At 41.3% G+C, this 27,028-nt stretch overlaps 1 protein-coding gene across 2 annotated transcripts; it reads left to right on the forward strand.

The window, feature by feature from the left end:
- ints2 (integrator complex subunit 2) lies at nt 1-27,028 on the forward strand. 2 transcript variants are annotated; one of them, XM_023962536.1, is made up of 25 exons: nt 1-217; nt 1,276-1,608; nt 1,709-1,847; nt 3,728-3,830; nt 4,314-4,427; nt 6,111-6,241; nt 7,951-8,121; nt 11,251-11,471; nt 11,570-11,695; nt 11,811-11,882; nt 13,110-13,224; nt 13,683-13,751; nt 14,461-14,595; nt 15,227-15,403; nt 16,228-16,342; nt 16,945-17,049; nt 17,150-17,314; nt 17,476-17,677; nt 19,734-19,859; nt 19,948-20,149; nt 20,244-20,525; nt 22,721-22,828; nt 22,977-23,082; nt 24,584-24,760; nt 26,480-27,028. In XM_023962536.1, exons 2-25 carry the CDS (start codon nt 1,316-1,318, stop codon nt 26,659-26,661), a joined length of 3,636 nt encoding a protein of 1,211 aa, XP_023818304.1. In that variant the 5' UTR covers nt 1-217; nt 1,276-1,315; the 3' UTR covers nt 26,662-27,028. The 2 variants fall into 2 exon arrangements, with proteins under 2 accessions (XP_023818304.1, XP_023818303.1); XM_023962535.1 differs by having other exon boundaries at nt 2-217; nt 1,297-1,608.

Below are 27,028 nucleotides of genomic sequence, written 5' to 3' on the forward strand. Positions count from 1 at the left end.
TAACTCAATTCTGTCACAATTATTATAATTGTGACAGCTTTTTGGGGAGTTTACAGAGGACGTAAACCCTCGCAGCTGTCGCAAAGCCGCCGGCATCCCTCAGGACAGTCTCCTGTCGAAGGAGGACCCGTCACGTTCACAGTCAACTCAGTCCGGGAGCTAAAAGCCCCAATGGTTGGATTTCTCTGGGAAAAACTGAATATTTTCCATAAGTGAGGTAAGAATTCTGATAATGGAAGGAAATAATGGTGATAGGTATTATTGCAGCGGAAATAACCCCCTGAGAGACTCCACTAGTCTTTTTTTGACTTTTTTTTTTTTTAGCTTCGCGTTAGCCGCTACTAGCATGCTAAAGTCAACTGGACGTGTTTCAAATGCCGGCTAGCTACTAGCATCGCCGAATTAGCGCCTTATTATTGTGTCTAGAAACGTCCAAATCAAACTTTTCTGATTTTTTTCCGCAAACTGAGAAAAACGCACTAATGTTTTACTAAAACAGTTTACGTCAGTGAACGTTTTTAGTAATTAGAGGCATTATTGGCTACCCATCTTTGTGTTAGCTACATCATGTCAATCTATGGACCCTCTTCACTGTTCATCCTACTTATTTCAGATTTTCCAGACTTTTATAATATTCTAAAGTAGTTCTCTGTTTTAGTACTTTTTTTCAGTTCGGTTTGTTTTCAGCAGAGGTCGGGTTCGGCCACCCTTAAAAAAATCTGTTGTCTCTCACAGGGTCTGTCTGGTATTATTGTTTTGGGTTGCTCTTAAAAATCATTAATAGGTTTGTTTAAAGTGAAATGCAGATTATACGATCAGCTGAGAAATGGTTAGTACTTGGAAGGACGTTCTGTGATCCTGGAGCAATGTTGTTGAAACGACTTGATGTTACAATCCCTAAAATTTACCACTTTAACTTCAGAAATTCTTGGACGTTCATTAGGTTTCACATGCGAGATACATCGTCAGTTGTGTACCTCAAAATCTTAGGGTGTTTTGAGGTAGACCAACCACAGGTTGATCAAGCCTGGGTGTTTGTCTCGCTGTTATTTAGTCATTTTTGTCCATGTGATGTCACTTCTCCTCAGCCACAGCTTGTCCTCTAACCGGTGTTGGTCAGTTCTTTGATAGCCTGTCTGTTTGCCCGTCCTCTGACTCCAACCTCTCTGAGGAGCTTAGTAGTCGTACTGGACTAAAACACTGCAAAAATCTGAATAAAATCTCTCCGTCTTCTGAAAATAAGCTGGTGCTTCAGTCATTTGCTGTGTGCTGCAGCTCGTTTTCCTTGTCCCACAGTGTCCTTGCCCACAAAGAGATGGGGGACAGTGCCGGGCTGCAGTTTGTCAGCTCCTATGCCTTTGAAGCCATGCAGAAGGTGGACGTGGTGCGCCTGGCCGCCCTAAGTGACCCGGAGCTGAGGCTGCTGCTCCCGTGTTTGGTGAGGATGGCTTTATGCGCTCCTGCTGATCAGAGTGAGTCCTGGGCTCAAGACAAGAAGCTCATCCTGCGCCTGCTTTCTGGAGTGGAAGCCGTCAACTCCATCGTCGCGCTTCTGTCAGTGGACTTTCACGCTTTAGAGCAGGATGCAAGGAAGGAGCAACAGCTGAGGTAGGGCTGACTTCTTTTTTGTTTTTGTTAGTCATGTAATTTAGTATTTACCTGTCTTTGTTTTAGCAGTACATATATAACATTTAGCCTCTTCTTCCAGACACAAGGCAGGTGGCTCAAATGGAGAGAGCATTCTGGTGTCACAGCTTCAGCACGGCCTGACCCTCGAGTTTGAACACAGTGATCCTCTCAGAAGACTGCGACTGACCCTGAGTGAACTGCTGGCCATCATGAATAAGGTACAGTCTTTTGTTTGTATTCCTCTTTCATCAAAGGGAAACCTTTATATGATTTATTCTAAATCTTTTTTCAGTATTAACATTCTGTCTTGCTATTAAAGTCTCTGAGCACCTTTTGATCTATTGTAAAAAGTTCCCAGTGGTCTTTGATTTATGATTATGCCGTTTTTAGCCGAGATTTTTTTAAAAAAAAAACTGTTTTCTAGAAAATAGTTCCAGCAGAGGTTAAAGGCCTGTTCACACCGGGACGAATTTCGCCGGCGATTTTCGCCGACGTTTAACGCCTCGTGACTAAACAAAGGGCACCAACGAGAGTGTGCACACCGACGCGAAAAAACGCCAAGCGTTAAAGCGTCAAAAAAAAAAACGCCTCGGGTTCGTTTTTTTTTTTCGACGCGTTGCGTCGAAATCTACTCGACCAATGAGAATGGCGCTTTTGCACACGTGTCTGGAGCTTCTGAAGTTACAGTAAAACACAACTTGGGGGCGCTCAAACACAAAACTGCCTTGCTGAGCACACATACCAGCGAAGAAGATAGACGCCAAGTAGCGTCTACACAGCCGCGAAGCAATAATGACGGACATTCTAAAATATCCCCTTACCAAGTACCAGTTGGAGCTACTGGTGCTTGAAATATTCATGTTTTCTTTGTTTGATTCTGACAAGCGTGTAAATACTTGCTCTCTTCTTCTGAGTGAAAAGCGACTTTAAGAAGCGTAAAGTTGCGCAGCGCCACCTTGTGTACAGGAGTATTTCTGTTTTACATTAAGCGCCATCTAATGTCAGGGAAGGAAATTGCATGTTCACTCCACTCATCGTCAGCGAAAATCGCCTGGGTGTGAACACAAAAAACGTGGCGAAAAACGCTGGCGAATAACGCCTGGCGAATATTCGTCCCGGTGTGTACGGGCCTTAAGAGGTCAGAGCAGGAAGCTTGCGGCCCCCCCAGTGTATTTTCTACATCACAAATGCGCTTTTTTTAAAATGGCATTTCTTTGTCTGCTCCTGATTCACAATGATTTGAACAAAGAAAATACTCAAAAATGTAAATTTAATCTTAAATGTCTTTATACGTGTCTTTAATCATGAGGAAAATGCTGCAAGAATAAGTTAGAAACACCATTTTGATCAGAATGAGTCTTTAACTATCTCAAAAAAATATCTTACATCGGAAGTTTAATCAACACAAATTTGATATAATACAGGACCAACTTTCCCGTTAATGAATGCCTGCATAACAATTGCACTGCAGAACCAACAATCAAAATAAAGATCGACCAGATATTACTAACACCCTACAAAACTAGTGACTTGGATAACGAATGCATGACAGAACCAACGATTCCCATGACAAACGCCCTGCAGGTCCATCGGCCTGCATAGTGTCTCCGCTAATGTCCTTCCAGAACAGTTTAGCATCTCATGATGAGCTTTAATGTTTTTGTTAGAAAAAAGAGTCTTTTTCCTGTTATTTAGCCTCAATGATCTGTTCTCATTTTTTTCCCAGTTTCCTTGATGTTTGAGGGACTGCAGATGAAAAATAGCCCTTTGGCTAACTCTGGCATATTGACAGAAATGTTTATTAATATGCGCTGTCCCCTATATTAAAATAAATTAAATAAAAAAAAAAAAACATTAATGTGGAGCATGATTTCACATGGAGGTTTATGGTGAATCCAAGTCTTGTGTAATGAACACAACGGTGGAATGAATTGTTTCAGTTAAGGAGAGACCACTAAGATAATAACTATAAAAATATTGAATAGTATTGTCGAATTTATTGAGGGACTAATACATATTTTTTTCCGTAAACACTCATTAATTCTGTAATGCGGAAATATTTGAAATGATAGATTTCCTTGCTGTGGTGGTTTTCCAGGTGGCGGACTCCAACGGAGAGTTTTTCCTGAAGTCTTCTGAACTTTTTGAAAGCCCCGTCTATTTGGAAGAGGTGGCGGATGTTCTCTGTATTTTACAAGCAGGTACCCGGTCTCTAATTGTGCCCATTTACTTTAAGGAGGAGCTGCCTTAGTAGAGTCGGCTGGAAAGCAAGTCTTTTATGTATACATTTGTTATATTCTGTCATTTCAACACAGTGACAGACATTAAAACCCCAATAAAAGATGCTCATTGCAATCTGTTATCTGATTATAACTGTTTACATCTGTCTGTGGCTCTGGTCATGGCGTAAATTGATCACTATCCAAAATAAGAGACCCAATAATGTGAACTCCTTCACTTTTTTGTTACATAATAGAACAATATCGCATGTAAATCCTGACCCCTTTAGACTTTATTTAAATGAAACAAGAACAACAGACACTTATTGAATGAGTATTGGTGCTTTGTGCAGCCATGAATCTTGCATATCGTGTGTAGAAATAGCTCTGGGCTGAAAAGCATCTGTTTGCTGCTTTCGGGATCACAGCTCGCGTAAAGATGTGTAAAACATGTTTGTGTCACAGAGCTTCCTTCTCTGCTGCCGATCGTGGATGTAGCAGAGGCTCTGCTTCATGTCCGGAATGGTGACTGGTTTCTCTGTCTGCTGGTGGCCAACGTCCCTGACAGCTTCAATGAAGGTAATCCATCTAACCTGGAACGCCGCCCTCCAGCACATCTTCTTTAGGATGGTATCTGGCTGGTTTCTTTCAGCTTCTAAAATGGTACCAAAAACTGCCGCCTTTATTTTGGAACATTTTCATGTCTGACTCACAGAAAGTGCTTCAAAAGACAAATTAGATGAGCACTTCTCTGCTCTGCTGCCTTTTTTCTCACACATTAGATCAAAGCTATTCAGTAGCAACTGTATGTGTTACATGTCGGTCCAAATCAAAGCCTCCGTTTGGCTTAAATACTTTAAAAAATATAAGAGGGTGAGGCGGGTCAAACTGTTCTTTCCAGAAGCATCAAGGCCAGTCGTTTTAAGCGCCAGCTGAAACCAAGCAGAGACGGCTTTTTTTTTCTTTTTAAGTGAAATAAAATTGTAAGAAATAAAAACCATCAATATAAAGATGAGAAACGTTTCAATTACAGCTTTTTATATTTAGCCTGACGGCTGAGGGAAAGTAAAATGAATTAAAATAGCATGTTTCCTGAGATACAAAATAATTTGATCCAAATCGCAGCCTTTATTAGGGCTGGACGATTAATTAGAATTTGTTGATTTGGACTTTTTATGTTTGGGAAAATTGAGATTTTATTTGTCCAGCTCCCTGCTCTCTTTGTTGTTGGGAGTATGTAGCCTTCAGATTAAACTGATGAAGCGAAAATGGGACGACCTTTACCAGGATTTACAGCAGCAACAGAGCGTTTAATAAAAAAGTTGATTTGGAGACAGCGGTGTCTTTAGACACTGATGCTACAATGCTAAATGCTATCATGCAACGCTAACGAGCTGTTCCGTGTGTCCCCCTCTTCTCAAGGGGCGTTTTTTAGCAGGAAAACCGAAACAACTCCGTCTATGTTCTAAAAAAATAACCTGTCTCACGACAGTCTACTGAACCAAGCTCACGTTCCCTATTAGTGGGTGAACAATCCAACTCTTGGTGAATTCTGCTTCACGATGATAGGAAGAGCCGTCATGGAAGGATCAAACAGTGACGTCAGTACAGGTACCGGGCCGTTGGCCATTTGGTACCGGTCTGCAGACGTGAAAACAAAATGTATACACTAACTCTGATTATTTATGTTTGCTTATTTTCTGAAACTGAGGGAAGTTTTATTTTGGAAAACTACCGGATTCTGTTCACCACATCCATCTGTCTTGATCCGTCACGTGACTTTAAGCAGCTGCTCAGATTGCTAAATTAGTAGCCCAACGCTAAATATCTGAAAAACAAACTAAAACCGTATTTGGGAAGTTTCTTTAAAAGAGTGAGTGAGGAAACCGAAAAAGGGCCCTCGACTGCATACACAGATAATAAACTTACAGACACGGTGGATTCATGTTTATTATTATATTTAGAAAATAGCAGTTTTACGCCAGTTGTGTTGTTTTATTTACCGTTATTTATCCATCACACCTTAAAAGTCGGTCACAGGTGAAGTTAGTGTCTGGTTGTTAGCATCCACTTTGCCATTTTACTCTGGCAACTGTTATTATTGCAGCTGCTTTTAGCTGTGTGACCTAAAATGTGCTTTCCAAGTTTAAATAGAAAGTTTTTGAATATGAATTTCCTAAACATCCCCGATGTTCAGCAAACTGTTGATTCTAAGGCTTGAACATGCCAAGCTTTTCTGAGTGCTGGAACGTGGTTGTGCAGTTTGCAGAGGTCTCATCAAGAACGGTGAGCGTCAGGACGAGGAGAGTGTGGGCGGCCGGCGCAGGACCGAGGCGCTCCGGCAGCTCTGTCAGATGAATCCCTCCCAGGCGCTGAACATCCGGGCCATGGTGGTAAGTTCTGCTGTCCACTCTCCCTGGAACAGCTTTGCTTTAAATACAGTGTGTGGGTTATACAATTTCATTCCCACTGTGGGAAGTACATTAATAAGCTAAATAGTAACAAATATTTATGCTTCTCAGTACATTTGTCTCCAGTTTCTTTTGTGCTGGAATTGTGTTGGCTGAATGTGAACCTTAATTTGTGTTTTTATTTTCCCTTAAAATTGTATTAGTAAAAACCAACAAACATTTGCAGTCTGTTTTACTGCAGTTTAGTTCAGTTTCCAATGGGCTTCAGTTTATTTAAATAGATTAAATTCCCACAAAATCCAAAAACAGAAAGTGTATCTATAAATGTCAGAGTTCAGATGAATAATGAACATGTACGGAGAGTGTCTTAGATATAGATTGTGTTGTTCTATATTCTAAATGATATTTTACTGCCCCTGTTTAATGGTGGTAAATGTTATGGCAATTGTCCTGTTTTCTAAGCAGCTCATTCAGTTGATAATCAAACCTATGAGTTTTGTAGGTGTTCTCATTTCTACACCAAGTATGTCTGGATCAAACATAAGAGCTACATCTTCCAGCTATTGGTGTATAAGACAGATCATTAAGAAACTTCAAAACTGATGGTGACACTACAACTGCTTAGGTTAAGTAAGGGTTAAAGGCCGACAAAGTGTGCATTATCGGAAATTAAACCACACCGTGGAAGCCTGAACCATTCAACGTGAAGCGGAGGTTGGTTGCTTCCGTGAAGTGTGTTAATTCTGACAGTGTACACTTCAAAGACCATTATCCTGCTTATACCATGGTCACTTACAGAAGAAATAAGTATTCAATCAGATTTTATTACTTTATTCTTGTTATTTTTCTGGTTTAGATTGCTTTTTTCACAAAAAGTGGACTATTTGTTACATGGTGGGACGCCACTCTGACCACCGATCTCGACTTCAGCGGCAAAGGAAACCGATATCTATGCTGGTCGTCACGATGGATTAAATAAAGCATCAGTTTAGAGAGAAAGTTCACCTCTTACCGCTTGTTTTTGTCCAGATGATGAAGCTAAAGTTTGTTTTAAAGAAGCCAGTGCAGTGGTATAGAAAATTTAAGCTATGTGACCAGAACTTCTTTTTTAGGTGTGCATTATCATTTTCTAATCCACACCCAGCAGCCAATCAGAATCCAGTATTTACCCGGACCATGGTATAAAGTAAAAAGAAAATATAGATTTTTGTTATATTTTTCATTCTATTCATATTAGGGCTGCACGATATGAAGAAAACCCGTGATATTAGTGATCAATATTGCGATGACGATATAACTTGCGATAAATGAAAAACTGGCAAAAACAACAAAAGCATTTCCATTTCACTGCAAAAGTTTAATTCAAATAAAAGTTAAAATACCTTAAATTATTCTCCAAATGACCCTCGTTTAATTAGGAGTGCAAAATCTAACGTAAGAGCGCCATCTGATTGGTCAACAACGTAAAGAGCTCCATCTGATTGATTAAATGCATAAAGGGATTTATTCAATTCATTAAATAGTTCAGGTTGCCATAAGATTGTTTAGCACATTTAAGGTTTACCGGTTATTACGATTTTCGCTGACTTTTGCGATATGCATATTGCACAGCTTGAAAATCGCGAAAACGATAAATTGGCGATTAATTGTGCAGGCCTAATTCATATGTTGTGTATTATATGTGATCTCAGGTGGAGGAGTGTCACCTCCCGGGTCTGGGTGTGGCGCTTACGCTGGATTACAAACCGGACACCCCTGATGAGGCCGTCAGCCCCCTCGTGTCGTACGTGAGCGGCCTCCTGCTGGGCACCAACAGCAAAGTCCGGACCTGGTTCAGCATGTTTATTCGCAACGGACAACAGGTACACCACTCAGGTTTACCGTGTGTGTTCTGCAGTGGCACACGCATGACAGAACGGATGTAAACACAATCATTGTTGTTTTCTTTAACAATCTTTGGATTTCATGTAAAGTCGGTATTCATATTTATATGTATAAAATAGAGTTGTGTATAGGGATGGGTATCGTTAAGGTTTTAACGGTACTACTACTCTTATTGATACTGCTTATCAATCCGGTATTTTAACGATACTCTTATCGATAGTTTTTGAGGAAGAAAAATAAATAAATAACATTTAAGAACATGAAGTTTTTTATTTCCTCATTATGCAACTTTTTTATAATAAAACATTTTACTTTATACATTTTTCCAACTTGAAAAGTAAAATACATGAAAAAAGAAGTTATTTAAAGAAACATAAAGAGTAATGTTTTGACATATTGCTGTCATGATGTAATTATAAACAAATTAAATAAATGTTTGAGTTCATAAGATCATGTTGTATTGCAAATCCACAATGTGTCATTCATTTTAACGATATAAAAATGAGAATATCTGCTGCCTCAAACTTAGACATATGAGAGTTGAAGAAGTACAACGAATTAAGATAGAAAAACATTCAATTGAATTGGATTAATATGACATTTAGTTATATAAATATGTAAATTTGAGTTGTATAAACAATTATTGAGTTGCATGAATAACTATATATATATATACTCAAACTCAAACTCAAACTTTATTTATTTATATAGCGCCTTTCATTTTGGTTAAAAACACAAAGCGCTTAACATAAAAACAGATAAAACAGTCATAAAAAATGAAAGTTGTTCATTACAGAAAACAAAGGACAATCCCACAAAGAAGGTACCCCTCCCTCACCACCCCCCGCCCCCATCCCCACCCACCCAGTTACCCCAGTAGAACAGTGAACAGAAACAAATAACTGCAGTTGAAGAAGGTCTGGCTTGGTACTGCTGTGAGGAAACGATATCATGGGGATCCATTCATTCCAAGGCCCAGCCCGACCACAGGGGCCATTACCGCAGCGCCCGCCCAACACAGGGCAGCCCAGGGCCCCATCCATGGCTATTAGACCACAGAGTGGGACCCCAGCCCGCCCAACCAGAACGGGCACCACAGCAACGGCATGCCTTACAGGTCAAGCTGGTGGTGCCCAAGAACGATGGATCCCCCAGAGGAAACACTGGAGTAAAAAAACATCAGAATAAAAAATAAAAATGATCATAAAATATCAACAATAAAAATAGAAAAAGATAAAAAATAAAATAAGATATAAGAATGTTAGTAATTAAAAAATAAAAAACGTCAGTGATTAAAACATAACCTAAGTATCATTGGTAAAATAACAATAAAAAGATTTGCATATAAGAAACAAAGATAATAATAGTCCTTACAAGAAAATAAATAATTAAATAGATAAATAAATAAACAAATAAATATGTAAATAAATACCTCAATTAATAAATAGATGAATAATAAAAGACATAAGGAATGATCAAAGTCATATAAAAGCCAGACTAAAAAGGTGGGTCTTGAGCCTCTTCTTAAAAACCTCTACAGTCTCTGCAGCCCTGAGGTTCTCCGGCAGGCTGTTCCACAGGCGAGGACCATAATGGCAGAATGAAGCCTCACCATGTGTCTTGGTCCTTACCTTAGGGACAACTAAGAGGCCAGTGCCAGAGGACCTCAGGGTCCGCGACGGTTCGTATTTTAAAATAATATCATTTAAATAAGAGGGCCCAAGACCATAAAAACATTTGTAAACCATTAAAAGAACTTTAAAATCAATCCTGAAACGCACAGGGAGCCAATGCAGCGATCTTAAAACCGGTGTAATATGTTCCCGCCCTCTGGTCCTCGTCAGAACTCGCGCCGCTGAGTTCTGTAGAAGTTGTAGATTTGAGATCGACTTTTTGGGTAAACCAGAGAGCAGGGCATTACAGTAATCTAAACGACTAAAAATAAAAGCATGCATTAGCATCTCTGTGCTGGCAAGAGAGAGGAACGGGCGGACTCTGGCATATATATATATATATATATATATATATATATATATATATATATATATATATATATATATATATATATATCATAAATTCCCGTCTTTGTTCTGGCACTGTTAGCGCAGAAGTAAGCCTCCGCTGATATCCCATCATTCCTTTGTTTACAATCTCTGCCGCTAGTTTGAAGCCCCTCACAATCCCATGCTAACATTAACGGTGCAGCAGAAATTATGAGCGATATCAGAGTTTTCCAGCTGTGCAGTTCTGATCCAGATTCCAGCTCAGATGAAGAAAACAAAAACGTTCACAGATCTATTTGTCTGCAAGTGGATGCATCAGAATGGAGCAGAGCAGGAAGACTATGACCCGCTTTAACCCATTTCATTTGCTTCTTCACAAAAGGGAGCTTTTTTCACATGTGCCTGAATCACCACAATTAGAATAAAGAAATACACCGAAATGCAGTTTTAATCTTGAATACTTTTATATATGTCCTACATCAAGGAAAAATGCAACAAAAACACATGTTAAAAACACAAAAAACACAAGTTTCATTGGAGGGGGTTTTTAATCTTAGAATTTAAACACCTTAACACCTGAAATTAGGTGTCCCCACAGTTCTGAGAGGAAGTAAGGACTTGCCACAGTTTGCTTAGATTACTGACATCAAACAGCAGCAGAGGATGCAACACACACACCCCACAACTGTTCTCCTATGCTGCATTTGTCTCCAGAATCCAACTTATCTGTGGTGCTTTTGTTTAATGTCACCTGGAGTCATCCCTGAAATGAAATGTTGCAGGTTTTGGGTAACATATAAAATATAATCAAAGCTATAAACGGGATTGTGTTTCTTTCTTTCTGCTCACATTAATGCTGCGATGGGCTTTCAGAGATATTTTACCTTCAGAAACGGTATTTTTCTTTTCTGAAAATGTAAAGGAGGGAAAGCCATTCTTTTATCTAGGCTGAGTTTGCAAATGTTCTATACATTTGTAATTTTTGACAGTATGACAAACATTAGATGCATTTGGGTGTGTTTTACATCATTCATCAGAGGGGAAGAAGCAAAAGTTGAAAGTGAGGAACATCTGCACTAATTCTTGTCTTTTCTATGCTGCCAGCGAAAGAGGGAAAGCAGCTCGGTGCTGTGGCAGATGAGGAGACAGCTGCTGCTGGAGCTGGTCGCCATCCTGCCCCGATCACGCAGCACACGCCTTCCCAACGACGGAGGCATGGAAGATGAGGCTGCTTCCGGGTACTCTGGCCTCAGAGAGGAGCATGTCGTGAAGGCCAGCGCTCTGCTGCGACTGTACTGCGCCCTCGTGGGCATCGCTGGTCTCAGGTACATCATAGGACGCCACGCATCTTAGAACATGCTTACTCTGAAGTTAAAGGGTTTCAAAATGTCTTTTTATAACAATCGCCTGAACTCCTTATTAGGCCGACCGATGAAGAAGCAGAGCAGCTCCTGCAGCTGATGACCAGCCGGCCTCCTGCCACTCCTGCTGGGGTCCGCTTTGTCTCCTTGTCTTTCTGCAAGCTGCTGGCCTTCCCCACCCTGGTCAGGTACTAAAGCTTGCTTCTCCTCCTGCTTATCCAGTTCATGCATGCCTCAATGACAAATTCTCGTCAGCCATCAGATTTCCTGACTCTGGTTTCTGTGTGTTTTGATGTTGTTCAGTACTCCAGAGCAGGAGCAGCTGATGGTCATATGGCTGAGCTGGATGATCAAAGAGGAGGAGTACTTTGAAAGGTAAGGGAAAAAAAGAATTTGTAATAATGAGAAATTATTGCTGGAGGACAAAGTGTGTAGGTGTGTAGGTTCAAAATAAAAGTAGCGGCTACCAAAGTAGTACTAGAAGTAGTAGAACGCTGTTCCAATCCCACTCTGAGGAGGAAGACTTCCAGGGTTTCAGTGTACAGGAGGAAGATGACGAAAGCTCTCTGTGAATTTTACGTCCATGTTTTTTTAAAACAGCCCTGTCAGTGCTGTGTTACAGTGTGTCACTGTGGTGGAAGAAAACTTCAGGTGCACGCGCTGTGCAGCTTGCCTCTGTGCAGAGGGCGCCTATAAGTTACTGCTGCTCAACACATGTTTCAATGTGGGCACATGCTGCTTACAGACAGGTGCGGCTTATATATGTACAAAATGGTTTATCCTTTAAAAATGTAATGGGTGCGGCTTGTAATCAGGTGTGCTCTATAGTCTGGAAATTACGGTACTTAATTTGCAGAAAAATCCCAATTAAAGTGTAATTTTTTAATGTTAAGGCTAAAATGTGAATCGATGCAACTATTAATTTTAAACAAGTGTTTGTTCTATAACACGGAGAAGGACCTGTTTGATTTCAAGCAGCATGAATATTATTTCAGTTATATATTTAATGCTTTAGCTATAAAAAAACGGTTTGCAAACATTTGTTAGTCATAAATGCAGTCAATCTCTGTAGTGGAAGGTAAACAGAAGTGTTGATATGTGAGACTACGGTAATGTCTGTATTAATATTCAAAAATCATCTTCTGATCTATTATAAAAGTGTTCCCAGTGTTCTTTAAATTATGGTGATGCTGTCTTTAGCCAAAAGAAAGAAGCCAGTGTTATTTTCAAGGACATTGTTTCTGCAGAGCGCCAGGAGTTCATTAAAAGTTCATCTCATCCCTCTGGTGCGGAGCAACCCCGCCCCTCTTCCCCATTTCTAAGAACTCAGAGCAGGGAGCTTGTGGCTCGCCCAGTGTTTTGCCATGTCACAAATAAAATATTTCTCAACATTATTTTTCATCTGTTCCTGATTCACAACAGTTAGGATAAAGAAACACAATTTTTATCGGAGTGCGTCTTGTAAATGAAATTTTGGGTGAACATCAAGCAGAGGTAGTAGCAAGTCTAATTGTTTTTCTTCTGGTGCCCCACCCCTGTGTGTGTGTGTGTGTGTGTGTGTGTGTGTGTGTGTGTGTGTGTGTTTTTTTTTTTTCATAACAGTGCTGCAGGAGTATCTGCCTCTTTTGGAGAGATGCTATTACTGGTTGCCATGTATTTCCATAGCAACCAGCTCAGCTCCATCATCGAACTGGTGTGCTCTACTTTGGGGATGAAGGTAAGGTGGTAGGTGAGATGGAGAGATGGATCAATATGTGTGTCTGGCTGACCGGGTGCTGCAGCAGTGGTGCATAGAAAGACTTTACCTGGGATGAAGCTGTGGGTACGAGCTGCGTCTCATACCCAGCAACCCTGCTTACCATGTGGCCAATTTGCAGCTTTATTACTTATTAAGTGCTCCATTGTTTCTTCCCTCTGTGTTAAGTAGTTTTCCTGTCTGGGTGTATTTTCCACTAAGATGTATAATGTAATTGGATTTGGATCCTGTTTGTTTCCACCCCCTGGGCAGTGCTTTCATTTCAGTGTGGTGCCTGCCATGTAGAATTTTCCTCTGAAATATGAAAGACGGGGATTACGCAGCAGCAGCGCTGCACCCTGCAGGTTGTTTTCACTCACAGCAAACCTGATGCTGTCAGCGTTTCTCACCGCTTGTTTTGTTTTTTCCACTTTTCACAGATTGCCATTAAGGCCAGCTCTCTGAGCAAGATGAAAACCATCTTCACGCAGGAGATTTTCACTGAACAGGTACATTAAAGCAGCTATCCATCCTCATTCAACGTTTCAATTATGTAAACTGAGCATCTGTCATTTTTCTTTTCTGTCTTGGATTAAAAAGAAAATCTAAAAGACATTTTTCACATTAGTACGACGGAGTTTTAGGGCCAGTGTACCAAAAAAAATGTAAATAACTAGTTTTAAGTCGTACATTTACGAGAAAGAAACTCATAACTGTTAAATTACGAGATTTTGAGTCTAAATTTACGAGAAACAAAGTCATAGATTAACGAGGAAAAAACACCAAAGTTTTCCGTTTATCGGAGCCTAGCTTGAAGACTAAATATGTGGAGCCTTTTGTGAAGCTTTATTTCCAGATAGGTTTAAAAAACACAAAGAGATTCGGAACCTTTTGGCAACTTAAAATCAGATTATTTTCAGTCGGCTTTCCGGGGTTCGGTGTCGGTAAAGCTGTAAAATCATCTGTAAAACGAGGAGCTCAGAGACACGTTTGGGTGTAGAGGACTGCATTCCTTTTCATTCACACACCCTGAAGTTGGTGGCCCTAAAACTCCATTGTACATTACAATAACCCTATACAGTCATAGATATCTTCTATAAAGTAACCTGTATTATATTTCAAGTGAGGGAACCGCCTGTTGAATGAACACAAACTTGGTTAGCATGAAACTGCACAAAATCCCCTTTAAACCTTTGTCTGTTCTGGCTTGTGGTGCAGGTGGTCACCGCCCACGCCGTTCGGGTGGCAGTGACCAACAACCTAAGTGCAAACATCACAGGCTTCCTCCCCATTCACTGCATCTACCAGCTTCTCCGGAGCCGCTCCTTCACCAAACACAAAGTCTCCATCAAGGTCGCCAAACTCATTTCCAGGGTGACGTGGGTCTTGGGTCTGTGCAAAATGTCTGTAAATGTAGAACAAGGCCTGAACAGAAAAAACAAACTCTGTTTTGATTAAGTTTCCTTTCACAAAGATGGATTTCCAAAATGGTCTTTTTGATGCAGTCTTTAAAGACCCACTCTGATGAAAACTGTGTTTTAGGTGTTTTTAACATGTCAATATGGCATTTTTCTGATGATGAAAGTGAAGCTTTAAAAATTGCATTCCTGAGTGGTTTTTATTCCTATTGTTGTGACAAAAAATAGCACCAGCTCTATGCTTTGAGCTTTCAGAGAGAGAGAGGGGGGGGGGTCAGAGGTGCTCTGCGCTAACTTTCCCACCCAAAACTCATACCAACAGGTTCGGCTAAACTGCATAATTATAATTTAAGAAACTACTGGGAACGCTTTGATAATAGATCCAAATATAATTGGAATGGGACTTTAATTATTTATTATAAGCAATACAAGGCAGCTATTATCTTACTTTGTCAAGGATGCACCTTATGTGGAAAATGAACCAACACTTTTATCAAATTTACAAATGAAGTCCTTCATTTAACCCGCCGTGTTCAAATGATTTTTTTCTGACGTGAACATTCCAGGATTGGATCTATCACCAGCTTTGTGAGACGACCACGCCCATCCACACCCAGCTGATTCCTCTGATTGACGCCTACATCAACTCCATCCTCACTCCAGCCTCCAAGGCCAACCCTGAGGCCACCAACCAGCCCATCACAGAGCAGGAGATCCTCAGTGTGTTCCAGAGCTCTGCAGGGGTGAGTGCTGGAACTCTGAAACTTCAGACTTCTTGTCAGAAAAAACATTTAAATGTGTCTTTGGTAAATTATGTCTTGGTTATAACAAAGTTTTACCACTAAAAAGTCAGTTTGCTTCTTTAAATTTTATACTTTTGAGAGGATAAACATGTAGATCAGACCCATAAAAAATTGCAAAAGCCTTTTCTGCTTTTTGACTCTTGTTTGGGGAAATGGATGGTTGAAATCTGAAATAGATTTTGGGGAAGCATCATTCCAACAACTCACTGCCAAGAAGTCCTGCTTGTGTTTACCAAACACACACCTTGTGTGAGCTTTTATTTGTGCCTTAGCTTATTTTGGCCTGCGTACTGTCAGAATTATGAAAAATGACAATTATTTGTCAATGTAAGACACAGTTATTATAAATAATTTCTAGTTTTACTATTTCGGTTGCACCCGTTTTCAAATTTGTAGCTGAATTCTTGAGAGACTCGTTTGCATCAAAGCTTAGATTTGTTCTTTTTTCAGAGCCTCCAATAGCGTGGACTTCCATTATTCCGTCTTGACAGTCTTGTGTTTTTCTAATCAGATCTGTCTTTATTTATATAGCTCTCTGCATACATGTAATGTAAAGTGCTGTACAACCAAATAAATGATCAAAAACAAGTAGATTAATTTAAAAAAAGAGCTTTTTAATCTGTTTCCTGTAACCCATTTACTTTCCTTTTCTCAAAAGGTCTTTCCTTTTGCCAAGCCACAATGTGTCTTGCCTGGACAAATAAAGGATAAATAAATAAAAATAATAATAATAATCTTCAGCTGTTTTCCTTTTCTTTGGTTAGCAAGGAGAAGGAAGTCGAGGAGGGCGACAACGTTTTTCCATAACCGCACAACTGCTGATCCTTTACTACATCCTGTCCTATGAGGAGAACCTGCTGGCTAGCACCAAACAGCTGGGTAAGAATGACCCACTAGCACCAAACAGCTGGGTAAGAATGACCCACCAGCACCAAATAGGGATGTGGTTTCCCGCGGTCTTTGAGCCGCCTCCTGCTGTGCCTGAGTAATGAGTGTCCCACGTGGATTTTGTTAATGATATTTGTCTTCTGTGACAGAAAACACTTTTTAAAAATGTGTTGTTTTTCTGACTGTTAATGTTTTCATGTGATTCTATGAAATGTGTCCTGGAGCTAAGAGCAGCAGCGGCTGCAGCAGCAACAGTAGCCAGGACAGGTGTTGGCTTGGAGCAGCATTAGCGGTTAGCTTAGTTTTTATTCTCTCACATGATGAGCTTTCCCCTTGCCCTTCATTAGTCCAGATTTATGCCCATCTCTTTAATTGCTGTGTTTACCTAAGTGCTCCTGCAGCCTTCAAGGAGAAGCTTCTAGGAGGGAGTAATGAAGCCCATCAGCAGCAGTAATGAACCCACATCAATGAAAAATCACTTCTGTGCTTCTTTAACGCGTCGGCACAGCGGCTCGCCTGTCCTTATGCTGCTCCTTTTCCTGCTTCCTGTGTTCTGTGTTTGTGCTTCACTCATCCATGGATGTGGTTTTCAGCGCTGATGCAGAAGAAGCCAAAGTCCTACTCCGCAGCTCTGATGGACCAGATCCCCATTAAGTTCTTGGTTACCCAGGCTCAGGGGCTGCAGCAGGAGCTAGGGGGTGAGGTTCAAACTCTATGTTCCCATCTGTTACACTGAACCAGAGTTAAGAGTCCAATGAGCTATTCTGTTGAAAATATTTATCACGTTCTTGATTCCAGGTCTGCACTCTGCCCTGTTAAGACTCCTGGCCACCAACTACCCCCACCTGTGTCTGGTGGAGGACTGGGTGTGTGAGGAGGAGGTGACTGGTACCCTTCCCCTGTTGAGAAGGATGATGCTTCCTAGCAACACCTGCAGATACAGTCAGAGCCAGCTCCATCAGGGTGGGTATTCAGGACTGGACTCTTAGTTTGCAGAATCTTAAGAGAAAAAGGGGGAAAAATGTATTTTTATTAATTCTGAAACATCTCAGTTAAGGAATTTTAAAAATCCCAGACAGAGCTGCTGACATGCTCTTTATAAATCCGTGCTTCTCCGTCTCCAGCCTTCCAGAAGCTCCCGTCCAGCACTCCCAGACTCATCCGCATCCTGGAGCATTTAACTCTGCTGTCACCCGGAGATCTGATCCCCTATGCAGAGGCGCTCACGGCCAGCATGGCGCTGCTGCTGGAGCCAGCTGTGCCCCGCCGCATCCTGCAGACCCTCAACAAGCTGTGGATGGGCCTGAACACTGTGATGCCCCGCAGGTACAGGCTGTGCACGCCAGCTAATGCTGCAGACGGAAGCGCCAGAGGAGACACTGGGATGAGCCTGATGATAACTCTGAAAGCTCATAACTGACGTTACTGCTAGTTGTTCTTCAGCCATTGCTTTTTGTTAAACCTGGACCTTATCTTTTTTTAAAGACCCCCTCCAATCATCTTCTGATCTATTTACAAAGCATTTCCAGTGTCTTTTAGTTATGATTATGGAATTTTTATCCAAAATCTAGAAAAAATAAGTTGTTTCTTTAGACATAGTTTCTGCAGAGCTGCAGGGGTTCATTAGAAATACCCCTGAGTTGTTGGCGGGACTGTTGGTCAGGAGCAACCCGCCCCCTCTTCCCCTCCTCATTGCTGAGAGCAAGAAGCAGTGACCAGAGTATTTTCTACGTCACAAATAAGCTGCTTTTCAAATGACGTTTTTTTCATCTGCTCCTGATTCACAATGATTTCACTAAAGAAATACTCAGAAATGCCATTTTGAGTAATTGAATTTCCTTATACATGTCCTCCATTATCACCAAAAAAGCCACTAGAACATGTTAAAAACACCAAAAACACAATTTTTATCCAAGTGGGTCTTTAGAGTGTTGAGGCCCGTGGAACGAGTGAGAGGACTTTGTCCAGCCTGAAGTGAAGGCTTTCCGCTAAATGAACCCAGGTCAAATCCATCAGATCTCAGACGAGGGGTCACCGTTACTCCGCCCACCCAAGCGCTGCTACCTGATCTCTGAGCAGAGGCTCATTTATGAAGGTAAACATGTTCCAAAAAGGATGCACTTGTAGATTTGATGTGAGAACTTGTAAAACGGAATACGAGAACTTCCACACCAAAATTCTGCATCAGTGTGTAAAAATCTTCTGCTGTAAAGGCTGACAAACAAAATTACAACTATTTGCATGTGTTCATCTAGAGTTGCAACTTCAAATCTGTGATTACAACTGCTCAAATGTGCTTCTGCGTGTGCGTGAATCTGCTGGCGCAAATCACAAGTGCGCTACAACTGCGCTCTGACTTCTGACACATTCATTGCGAGAAACTTGTGTCAAAACTGGTCTGTGTCCAAAAATGAAACAAGGGAGGAGGGGGGGTTAGAGGAGGGGGAAGTCAACCAATCAGAGTGCAGCGCTTTAGAGGACTTGGTGAAGTTAGAAAGAAAGTCACAGATTCGGACTTCCGCCCTCAATAACTCTTCTGATAAACGTTCAAATGTATCAGCAAGTATCTCAATCATTTTGTATTAACACAGAGGGTGAACTACAAATGCATTTCTAAAGAAAAATGTCAGTTTTTTCCTGCATTTTAATGAGAAATGATCTCTTCGTGCTGTAAATGCAGACATGCAGCGAGACAGCTGCCAACGGACCGTCAACAGGAAAATCATCTTTCTTGTAGCAGGACAATAGGGTCATAAGTCGGTACAGAAAATTTGGTGACAATAGCATCACTTTGCCCAGCACCTTAATTATAAATCATATGCATTGTATCACCACAGAGACACCAGGGTCCACCGGCAGCCGCGTTCCCGCGGCTGGGGCTGTCGCAGCCGCGCTCGCCCTGAAGAAGATTTTTACACACAGATGCAGATTTTTGGGTGTGCAAGTTCTCACATCAAACCTACAAGTTCGTCCTTTTTATGAACATGTTTACCTTCATACTCATTGTTCCTCCCCAGAGGCGTCTAAGAGGGAGTAGAACACCTTCTGTGTGACAGATGGAGGTTTGTCCTCACTTGTCCTCTCCTCATTTGGCAGGAGAGATGATGTTTACCACAATTTCTTTAATGGTAATTTGAAGTAAATAAACAAATAAATAGGTGTGTTGATACTTTGTCTAAAAGAGAAAAAAAAGAATAAAAAAAAAAAACTCCATGTTGGAACCGTGTTAACAGATGTGGCCCAGTTTGAAGGTGGAAATGCTGCTGAGGACCTTTCAGCATCCACAGTTGGGCTTTTTGTTGCATTTCCTTACAGAAGCTCCTCTTTTACTCCACAAAACGAGCTGACCCGGCTAAACATGGGGCTGGTGTTTGTGTTACAGACTGTGGGTGATGACGGTGAACGCCCTGCAGCCTTCAGCCAAGCTGCTCCGGCAGCAGAGATACACTCAGAACGACCTGATGGTGGATCCTCTGATCGTGCTGCGGTGTGATCACAGGGTGTTCAGGTGACTGCTGCTCTCCTTCTCTTCTGTGGAAACTTTTGTTTTGTATTTTTGTTTTGAATGACAGATTTTTGATCCTTCTTTGGGTCAGGTGTCCTCCTGTGATGGACATTGTCCTCCACATGCTGAATGGATATCTCCTGGGTTCAAAGGCTCACCTGCAGGGTCATCTGAAGGAGACGGCTGACTTTGACCGCCAGAGTCAGACTATTTCAAACCTGGGAGTTCCTGGGCAACCTGACACACCTGAAGTCACCAGGGAGGAGCTTAAAAACGCCCTTCTGGCTGCACAGGTAATCCTATATTTGACCCTTTAAGCTTCTGACCTTAGATTCTGTGAAGCTTCAGTGGTGATGCAGTATCAAATGGCTCTGTGGTCCCCTTCAGGACAGTGCAGCAGTCCAGATCCTCCTGGAGGTTTGTCTGCCCACATCTGAAGAGCAGCAGTTGGGGGTCTCCTCAAAAAGCCTTTTGAGGACTAACCGGGGCCCCACACAAGGAAAACAGAAACTTGAAAGCCAGCAGCTAATATGCAGAGGGGTTCTGGGGGACGCTGAGCCAGAAGGAGGCCTGCTGAGTGACCTGAGGGAGGTGCAGTGCCTCATCTGTTGTCTGCTGCATCAGATGTTCATTGCAGATCCCAACATTGCTAAGCTGGTCCACTTCCAGGTAAGGGTTTTCACATGCAACCGCTCTGCTTTCTTACAGGATTTTACCATCTTAAAAACATTGCCAGAGTCCGCCCGTTCCTCTCTCTTGCCAGCACAGAGGTGCTAATGCATGCTTTTATTTTTAGTCATTTAGATTATTGTAATGCCCTGCTCTCTGGTTTACCGAAAAAGTCGATCTCAAATCTGCAACTATTACAGAACTCTGCGGCACGAGTTCTGACGAGGACCAGAGGGCGGGAACACATTACAGCTATTTTAAAATCGCTGCATTGGCTCCCTGTGCGTTTCAGGATTGATTTTAAAGTTCTTTTAATGGTTTATAAATGTTTTTATGGTCTTGGGCCTTCTTATTTAAATGATATTATTTTAAAATACGAACCCTCGCGGACCCTGAGGTCCTCTGGCACTGGCCTCTTGGTTGTTCCTAAGGGTAGGACCAAGACACACGGTGGGGCTTCGTTCTGCCATTACGGCCCTCGCCTGTGGAACGGCCTTCCAGAGAGCCTCAGGGCCGCAGAGACTGTAGAGGTTTTTAAGAAGAGGCTCAAGACCCACCTTTTTAGTCTGGCTTTTAAATGACTTTGAACATTTCCTATGTCTTTTTGTTTGTTATCTATCTATTTATTAATTTATTTATGTATTTATTCATTTATGTATTTGTAAGGACTATTATTATCTCTGTTTTTAATATGCTATTCTTTTTATTGTTATTTTACCAATGATACGTAGGTTATGTTTTAATCAGTTTACGTATTTTATTTTTTAATTACTAAAATTGTTAAATCTTATTTTATTTTTTTAAATCTTTTTTCTATTTTTATTGTTATTTTATGATAGTTTTTATTCTGATGTTTTTAACTTCAGTGTTTCCTCTTGGGGATCCATTTTTCTGGGGCACCACCAGCTTGACCTGTAGGGGGTGCTGTTGCTGCAGTGCCCGTTCTCGTTGGGCGGTCCCGCTCTGTGGTCTGATAGCCATGGAGTGGGCCCTGGGCTGCTCTGTGCTGGGCGGGCGCTGTGGTAATGACCCCTGTGGTCGGGCTGGGCCTTGGAATAAATGGATCCCCATCATATCGTTTCCTCACAGCAGTACCAAGCCAGACCTTCTTTAAGCTGCAGTTCTTTGTTTCTGTTCAGGGTTCTACGGGGGGAACTGGGTAGGTGGTGTGTGGGTGGGTGGGTTGGGGGAGGGGTCCCATCTTTGTGTGATTGTCCGTTGTTTGCTGTTTTTAACAATTTTCGGTTTTTATGACTGTTTTATCTGCTTTTATGTGAAGCGCTTTGTGTTTTTAACTGAAATGAGAGACGCTATATAAATAAAGTTTGAGTTTGAGTTACTGATTCAACTCTTTAAAACAGTGGTCCCCAACCCTTGGGTTGTGGGTCGATACCGGTCCATGGGTCACTTGGTACTGGTCTGCAGACAAAGGAAAAAAAGGCACACAGTAACTTAGGTTATTTATTTTCTGATTCTGAAGGGAGTTTCATTTTAGAAAACTACCGGACGTCATTCCGCTCATCCGCCTATGACTTAGTCTTGACTAGTCGTTCACCTTTGTTACGCTGCTGCTCCGAATGCTAAATTCACAAACTAACAAAGTTGATTAAAGAAATGTCTTTGGAAAGTTTCTTTGGGGAGAAAGAAGCTTTTGAGGAAAGGGGGGAAGAGTCTTCAGGTGTGTTCAGACTGGACCTATTTGTTTTGCTTAAAGTGAACCAGAGTTCCTTTTTCCTCCAATAATCCAGAACAGATTTTCAGGCTGAATACACTCAAGTGAATCCTGGTCCAGGACCAGGAACCGCTTTCAGACCCACTTTTGGAGTTGGTTTCGGCTCATTTTTTATTTGGACTGAGCTAGGGATCGCTATGAGATTCCTCAGTCTGAATACAATCCGTCCTCGGAGCAGAACAACTGGACCATAACAGCCACCACAGCCGGTGATCACACGACGTAAACAGATTAGGAATGAAGCAACGGACGAGCCGTGGAAGAATGGAAAGCAAAGGGGGAAGAAGAGTCCAGCTGTTTATTTGTTAGGTTATTTTAACACAGCTGAAAACAATTCTTACACGCTTTTCTGCGCCTGACGGGCGCTGCTGTAACGAGAGCGGGAGCCGCTGTGTGGCGTCATGCCTTCTGTCCTTCCCTGCAAAGTTCTATTTTAACTTTCATATATATCCCTTCCTGTCAGGGTTACCCTCAGGCTCTGCTGCCTCTCACTGTGGCAGGCATCCCCTCCATTCATATCTGTCTGGACTTCATCCCCGAGCTGCTGGCCCAGCCCCAGCTGGAGAAGCAGGTGAGGCCTCCCATCATGCACTTCCCTCTGGTCTCTGGAATGGACTCATTCAAGCCAAACACTCCCTTCTTCTGTTCTCCTACATGTTTCTTTGTGGCTCTGCAAATAAAAGGAGTAAAAAAAGGATGTTGTGACTGTTTGTGTGCAGATATTTGCCATCCAGCTGTTGTCGTACCTCTGCACCCAGTACGCCTTACCCAAATCTCTCAGTGTGGCCAGGCTGGCCATCAGCGTCATGGGAACCCTTCTGACAGGTGAGCAGATGATTCGGGTTGAAGGCGGTTTGTTCTGTGTCTCACATTGATGAAAGTCTTCCGGGAATTCCCGGAAATCCGGGTTTTTGAGCAAACCGAACGTACTTTCCGGGAAATAAAGACCTGATCTTTACGGACAAATCGCTTTCCGGATGAAAAAATGGTCTGAAATCGGCGAATTTTAGCTTTATTTTCTATATTTATCCGCGGATCGCTTCCTCTATGGTCGCGGCCATCTCTCGTCTTCCCGGCCTAATTGACCAATGACGGGACGTTTTAGTTGCTTTCGGATGCGTCGACGGGTCTGATTGGCTCTGTCTGCACCACGTGGTCAGCGTGACTTGCTTCCCTAGAGACCAAAACTGGCGGACCCACGCTAAACTTTCACAAACAAATCTGAAGAGTTTGCGATCAAATTTGTGTTAAAATAATGGCAGGCATCGTCATTATTGAGCGTGGTCACGACCTCAGTTGTGAGAAGACGATAAAAAACAAATTGAAGTGGTCTTGGCTGGAAGAAAAATATTTTTAAGGTAGTGTAGGTCAAATACTTTTTTGTGTAAAATAATCTCAAAACCAAATTCAGAAATAATTTCAGTTTTATTTTTGAGTTTCAGTTTTTATTTTGAATACATTTCTCTATCTAATTTATTTGTATTTCCTAATTACCATGATTTAGTTCAGTATAGTTGACATTAATTATAAGTATTTGATGGTTTGGACCCGCACTCCCTTAAAAAATAATGTTTACAATGTTTAATTTAGTTTGTATGTTTGTTTTGATATTTCCCAGATTACTTAGTATTGGTGTTAAAGAATTGATGTATTATGTTATAGAATTATAGTTTAAAGCAGATCCCATATTTTGATGTAATTATAGTTTGAGAAAACAGTGCAAGTGGATGTTGTACATCAGTCATTTCTAAAGCAGAAATAATGTATAAATAACTGAGGTATTTTCATAGAATATCATAGTTACTGGTGTTCTTTTTGCCATTTGGGGCTTTGATGTTACTATATTTTAGCAATTGTATGTTTTGCAGCTTTTAGGAAAAGCGTAGATTGTAGGATTGTGTTACTTTGAGCAATTTTCCAAATTCTTTTTTAGGACCAGGAAGTCCTTAATGTTAAGTCAAACTAGGGGTTTGAATGACAAATGATGATGCTCCAATTAGTCTTAGTTTCTTGATTAAGAAGTGAATAACGAGCTGCCAGAATGCACCAGAATGCATCTAAGACTATGTATTTTTCAAAAATTTCTCTCTGCGCTGCCATATCGCTCAAAGAAAAGTTCAGGGATTTTTTCCTTGCCTGACTTTCATCACTGGTCTCAGCATGTTTCTTTAGGATTATTTTTGGCTGCCACCATCTGGTCAAAAGCCGTTCCTGCAACCCCGTTTGTTCTTACAGAGGCGTGCTTTTATTCTGAAGGGTTTCCACAGATCTCCTGTTGACTCCCAGTGTGTGTGTGTGTGTGTGTGTGTTTTTTTTTTTTCTTTAGTGCTGACGCGGGCCAAGCGTTTCTGCTTCTTCATGCCCACCCTGCCGTGTCTGGTGGCTTTCTGCCAGGCCTTCCCCCCTCTTTACGACGACGTGGCAGCTCTGCTGGTGCAAGTGGGCCAGGTCTGCGCGTCGGATGTGGCCACCAAAGTCAGGGACATTGACCCCTTCATTGCTCGTACGTTTTTCCTACGGTTACTGCTGTGATGATTCTTTCACCATTACCTTGGGCTTCGTTCTTTATTCTGTTTAGGAATCTCTCATTTTTAATATAAAAATTTCTATAGACCAGGTTATGAAAGTTACTTCCAACCTGTAATACACTACAGATTATTTGTTGTTTAAAAGTACTCCCTTACCTAACAACATCACCATCTCAGAAGTGTAATGGATTACATGTTCAGGGGGCAGATGTGATGGAAACATGTCTGCTGGGGGAAAACCTCAGCTTCAGTCCATATGAATGAAATGACTGATTCTTCTGGTTAGAAACAGAACCAGAGACCAGTGTGCTAAAACAAAGCTAGCTAAAAAAAAACCTGCAGGTTAGTCTGTAACACACTAATTATTGTGCATTCAATGGGTAAACTATTGCTATAAATTCATCAATTCAGCCTCACACGACTTTATTACTGCAAAAAGCAACATGTTCCTGCAGTACACGACCTTTGTAAGAAGCTCTTCCCATCACTGCTCTAAAATGCTTTTGTTTGCATCACATTTTGAGCAGTTTGGGTGAAAGAAAACAAAAACAAATTGCAGAAATACAAGAATCAAACTGAGCTGCAGCGGAAGCAAAGTTTATTTCCATTCATTTATTCACTCGTTCATTGCTGCACGGTGGTTGGCCCTCTTGCCTAACAGAAAGCTCTGGGTTCAAGTCGCCTGCCTTCGCCTGCAAGGGGCCGGGATAGGCTCCAGCATCCCCGTGACCCCGAAAGGGACAAAACGGATTTAGACGATGAATGAAACCGTTGAAAAGTACAAGAATTCAACTGAGCTGACAATAAATCAATGTAAAATGATCTTCTTGACATTATAATTGCTCCTAATCATATACAGACATATTTTCACCTATATATACAGTACATGGAATAATGAGTCCATATAATATATAATGAAGGTCAGACAGTTACAAGTGTCTTTGTTACAAGTTACAAAGACACCACCTTGTTGATGATCAATAGAGGATATTTGTTATAATATTGCAGAAATCATTCTTACACACCATGTAACAAAATTGAGTGCTTTTTGGTTATTAGCAGAAAACGTTTTTACTTTTAAAATCGATCTATATTGGGTTCTTCAAACACACAAATACATTTTCTTTTGGATTCATTTCTGGGGGGAAATAACTGTTTTCATATCATAATTTTTTCAGTGACATCTATGAAAGTTACAGCCTCATTCAGGTTGTATGACTAGCAATGGAAAGTCCCTTTTTCTATCCAAAAAATAGTTTTAGAATGCAAATTTATCCAATACATGTTTATTTGATCAAACTTTGTTAAACAGAAAGTCAAATAGTTTGTCAGGAAAGTCCAGATATGTCTGTTAATGAACAAGAACTCCGACTTTGAACCAGGTTTTGTATTTTCTTTATTAGCAGATAAAAAGCTGAACACAAACGGTGTCACTAAACGGAAATCTTACGACATTAGGACAAGACGTATTATGATCAGACATGTGAGTGAGAAGGGCGACAGACATGAAGAAATGACATTTAAAGTCCTCAGAACATCATTTTCTAACAAAGCAAACAAAGTTCTTTTTCTGATGTTTCTGCTGCGGTCACAGAGTTCCACATGAATTAGATTGAGAAAAGCTCAATCAATGGCTGTTTAAGGTTTTGGATGGGATGTTCTTCTGCTAAAATCTGCTGTGGTTTCTCCTCCAGGCCTGCAGAACCTGAAGGAAAACCCTCAGGAGTTGTCTCTTTCCGCTGGAGGCTCCTCCAAGCTGACTCTCCCCCTGAAGACGGCGGAGGAGCTGGGTGGAGCCGACCCCGACGTGCAGCTCTGCTACTGCATCGAAGCCACCTTCATGGACATTATCAGCTCCACCCTTCACAGGCTGTAGGCCACACTGACCTGCATCAGCGGGTCCACACACACACACACACACACATACACACCGCCTCCCAGCAGGCCTCACTGCCACCTCTCTGAAGGCCCTTCAGGAAGCCACACATCAGAACTATTTAGTTTTGTTGTTCCATCTTCTCATTATGAAGCTCTGGTCATGATCCCAATGCAGTCACGTCTGTAGACTTCTTCTGTTGCAGTTTGTAGAAGCTAAATACTAAAACAGGTTTTTGGAACCCAAACCAGAATATTTTTGTAAAGCTGCGTTTTTTTTCTCTGTAAAAATGAACTTTCTTGTCTGACAACTTTTCTAATCTGTTTGTTCTAAAACAGTTCAATATTAAACCCATTTTTTAAAAAAC

Source organism: Oryzias latipes, chromosome 14 (genome assembly GCF_002234675.1).
Source record: "Oryzias latipes chromosome 14, ASM223467v1".
In the NCBI taxonomy this organism is placed as follows: Eukaryota; Metazoa; Chordata; class Actinopteri; order Beloniformes; family Adrianichthyidae; genus Oryzias; species Oryzias latipes.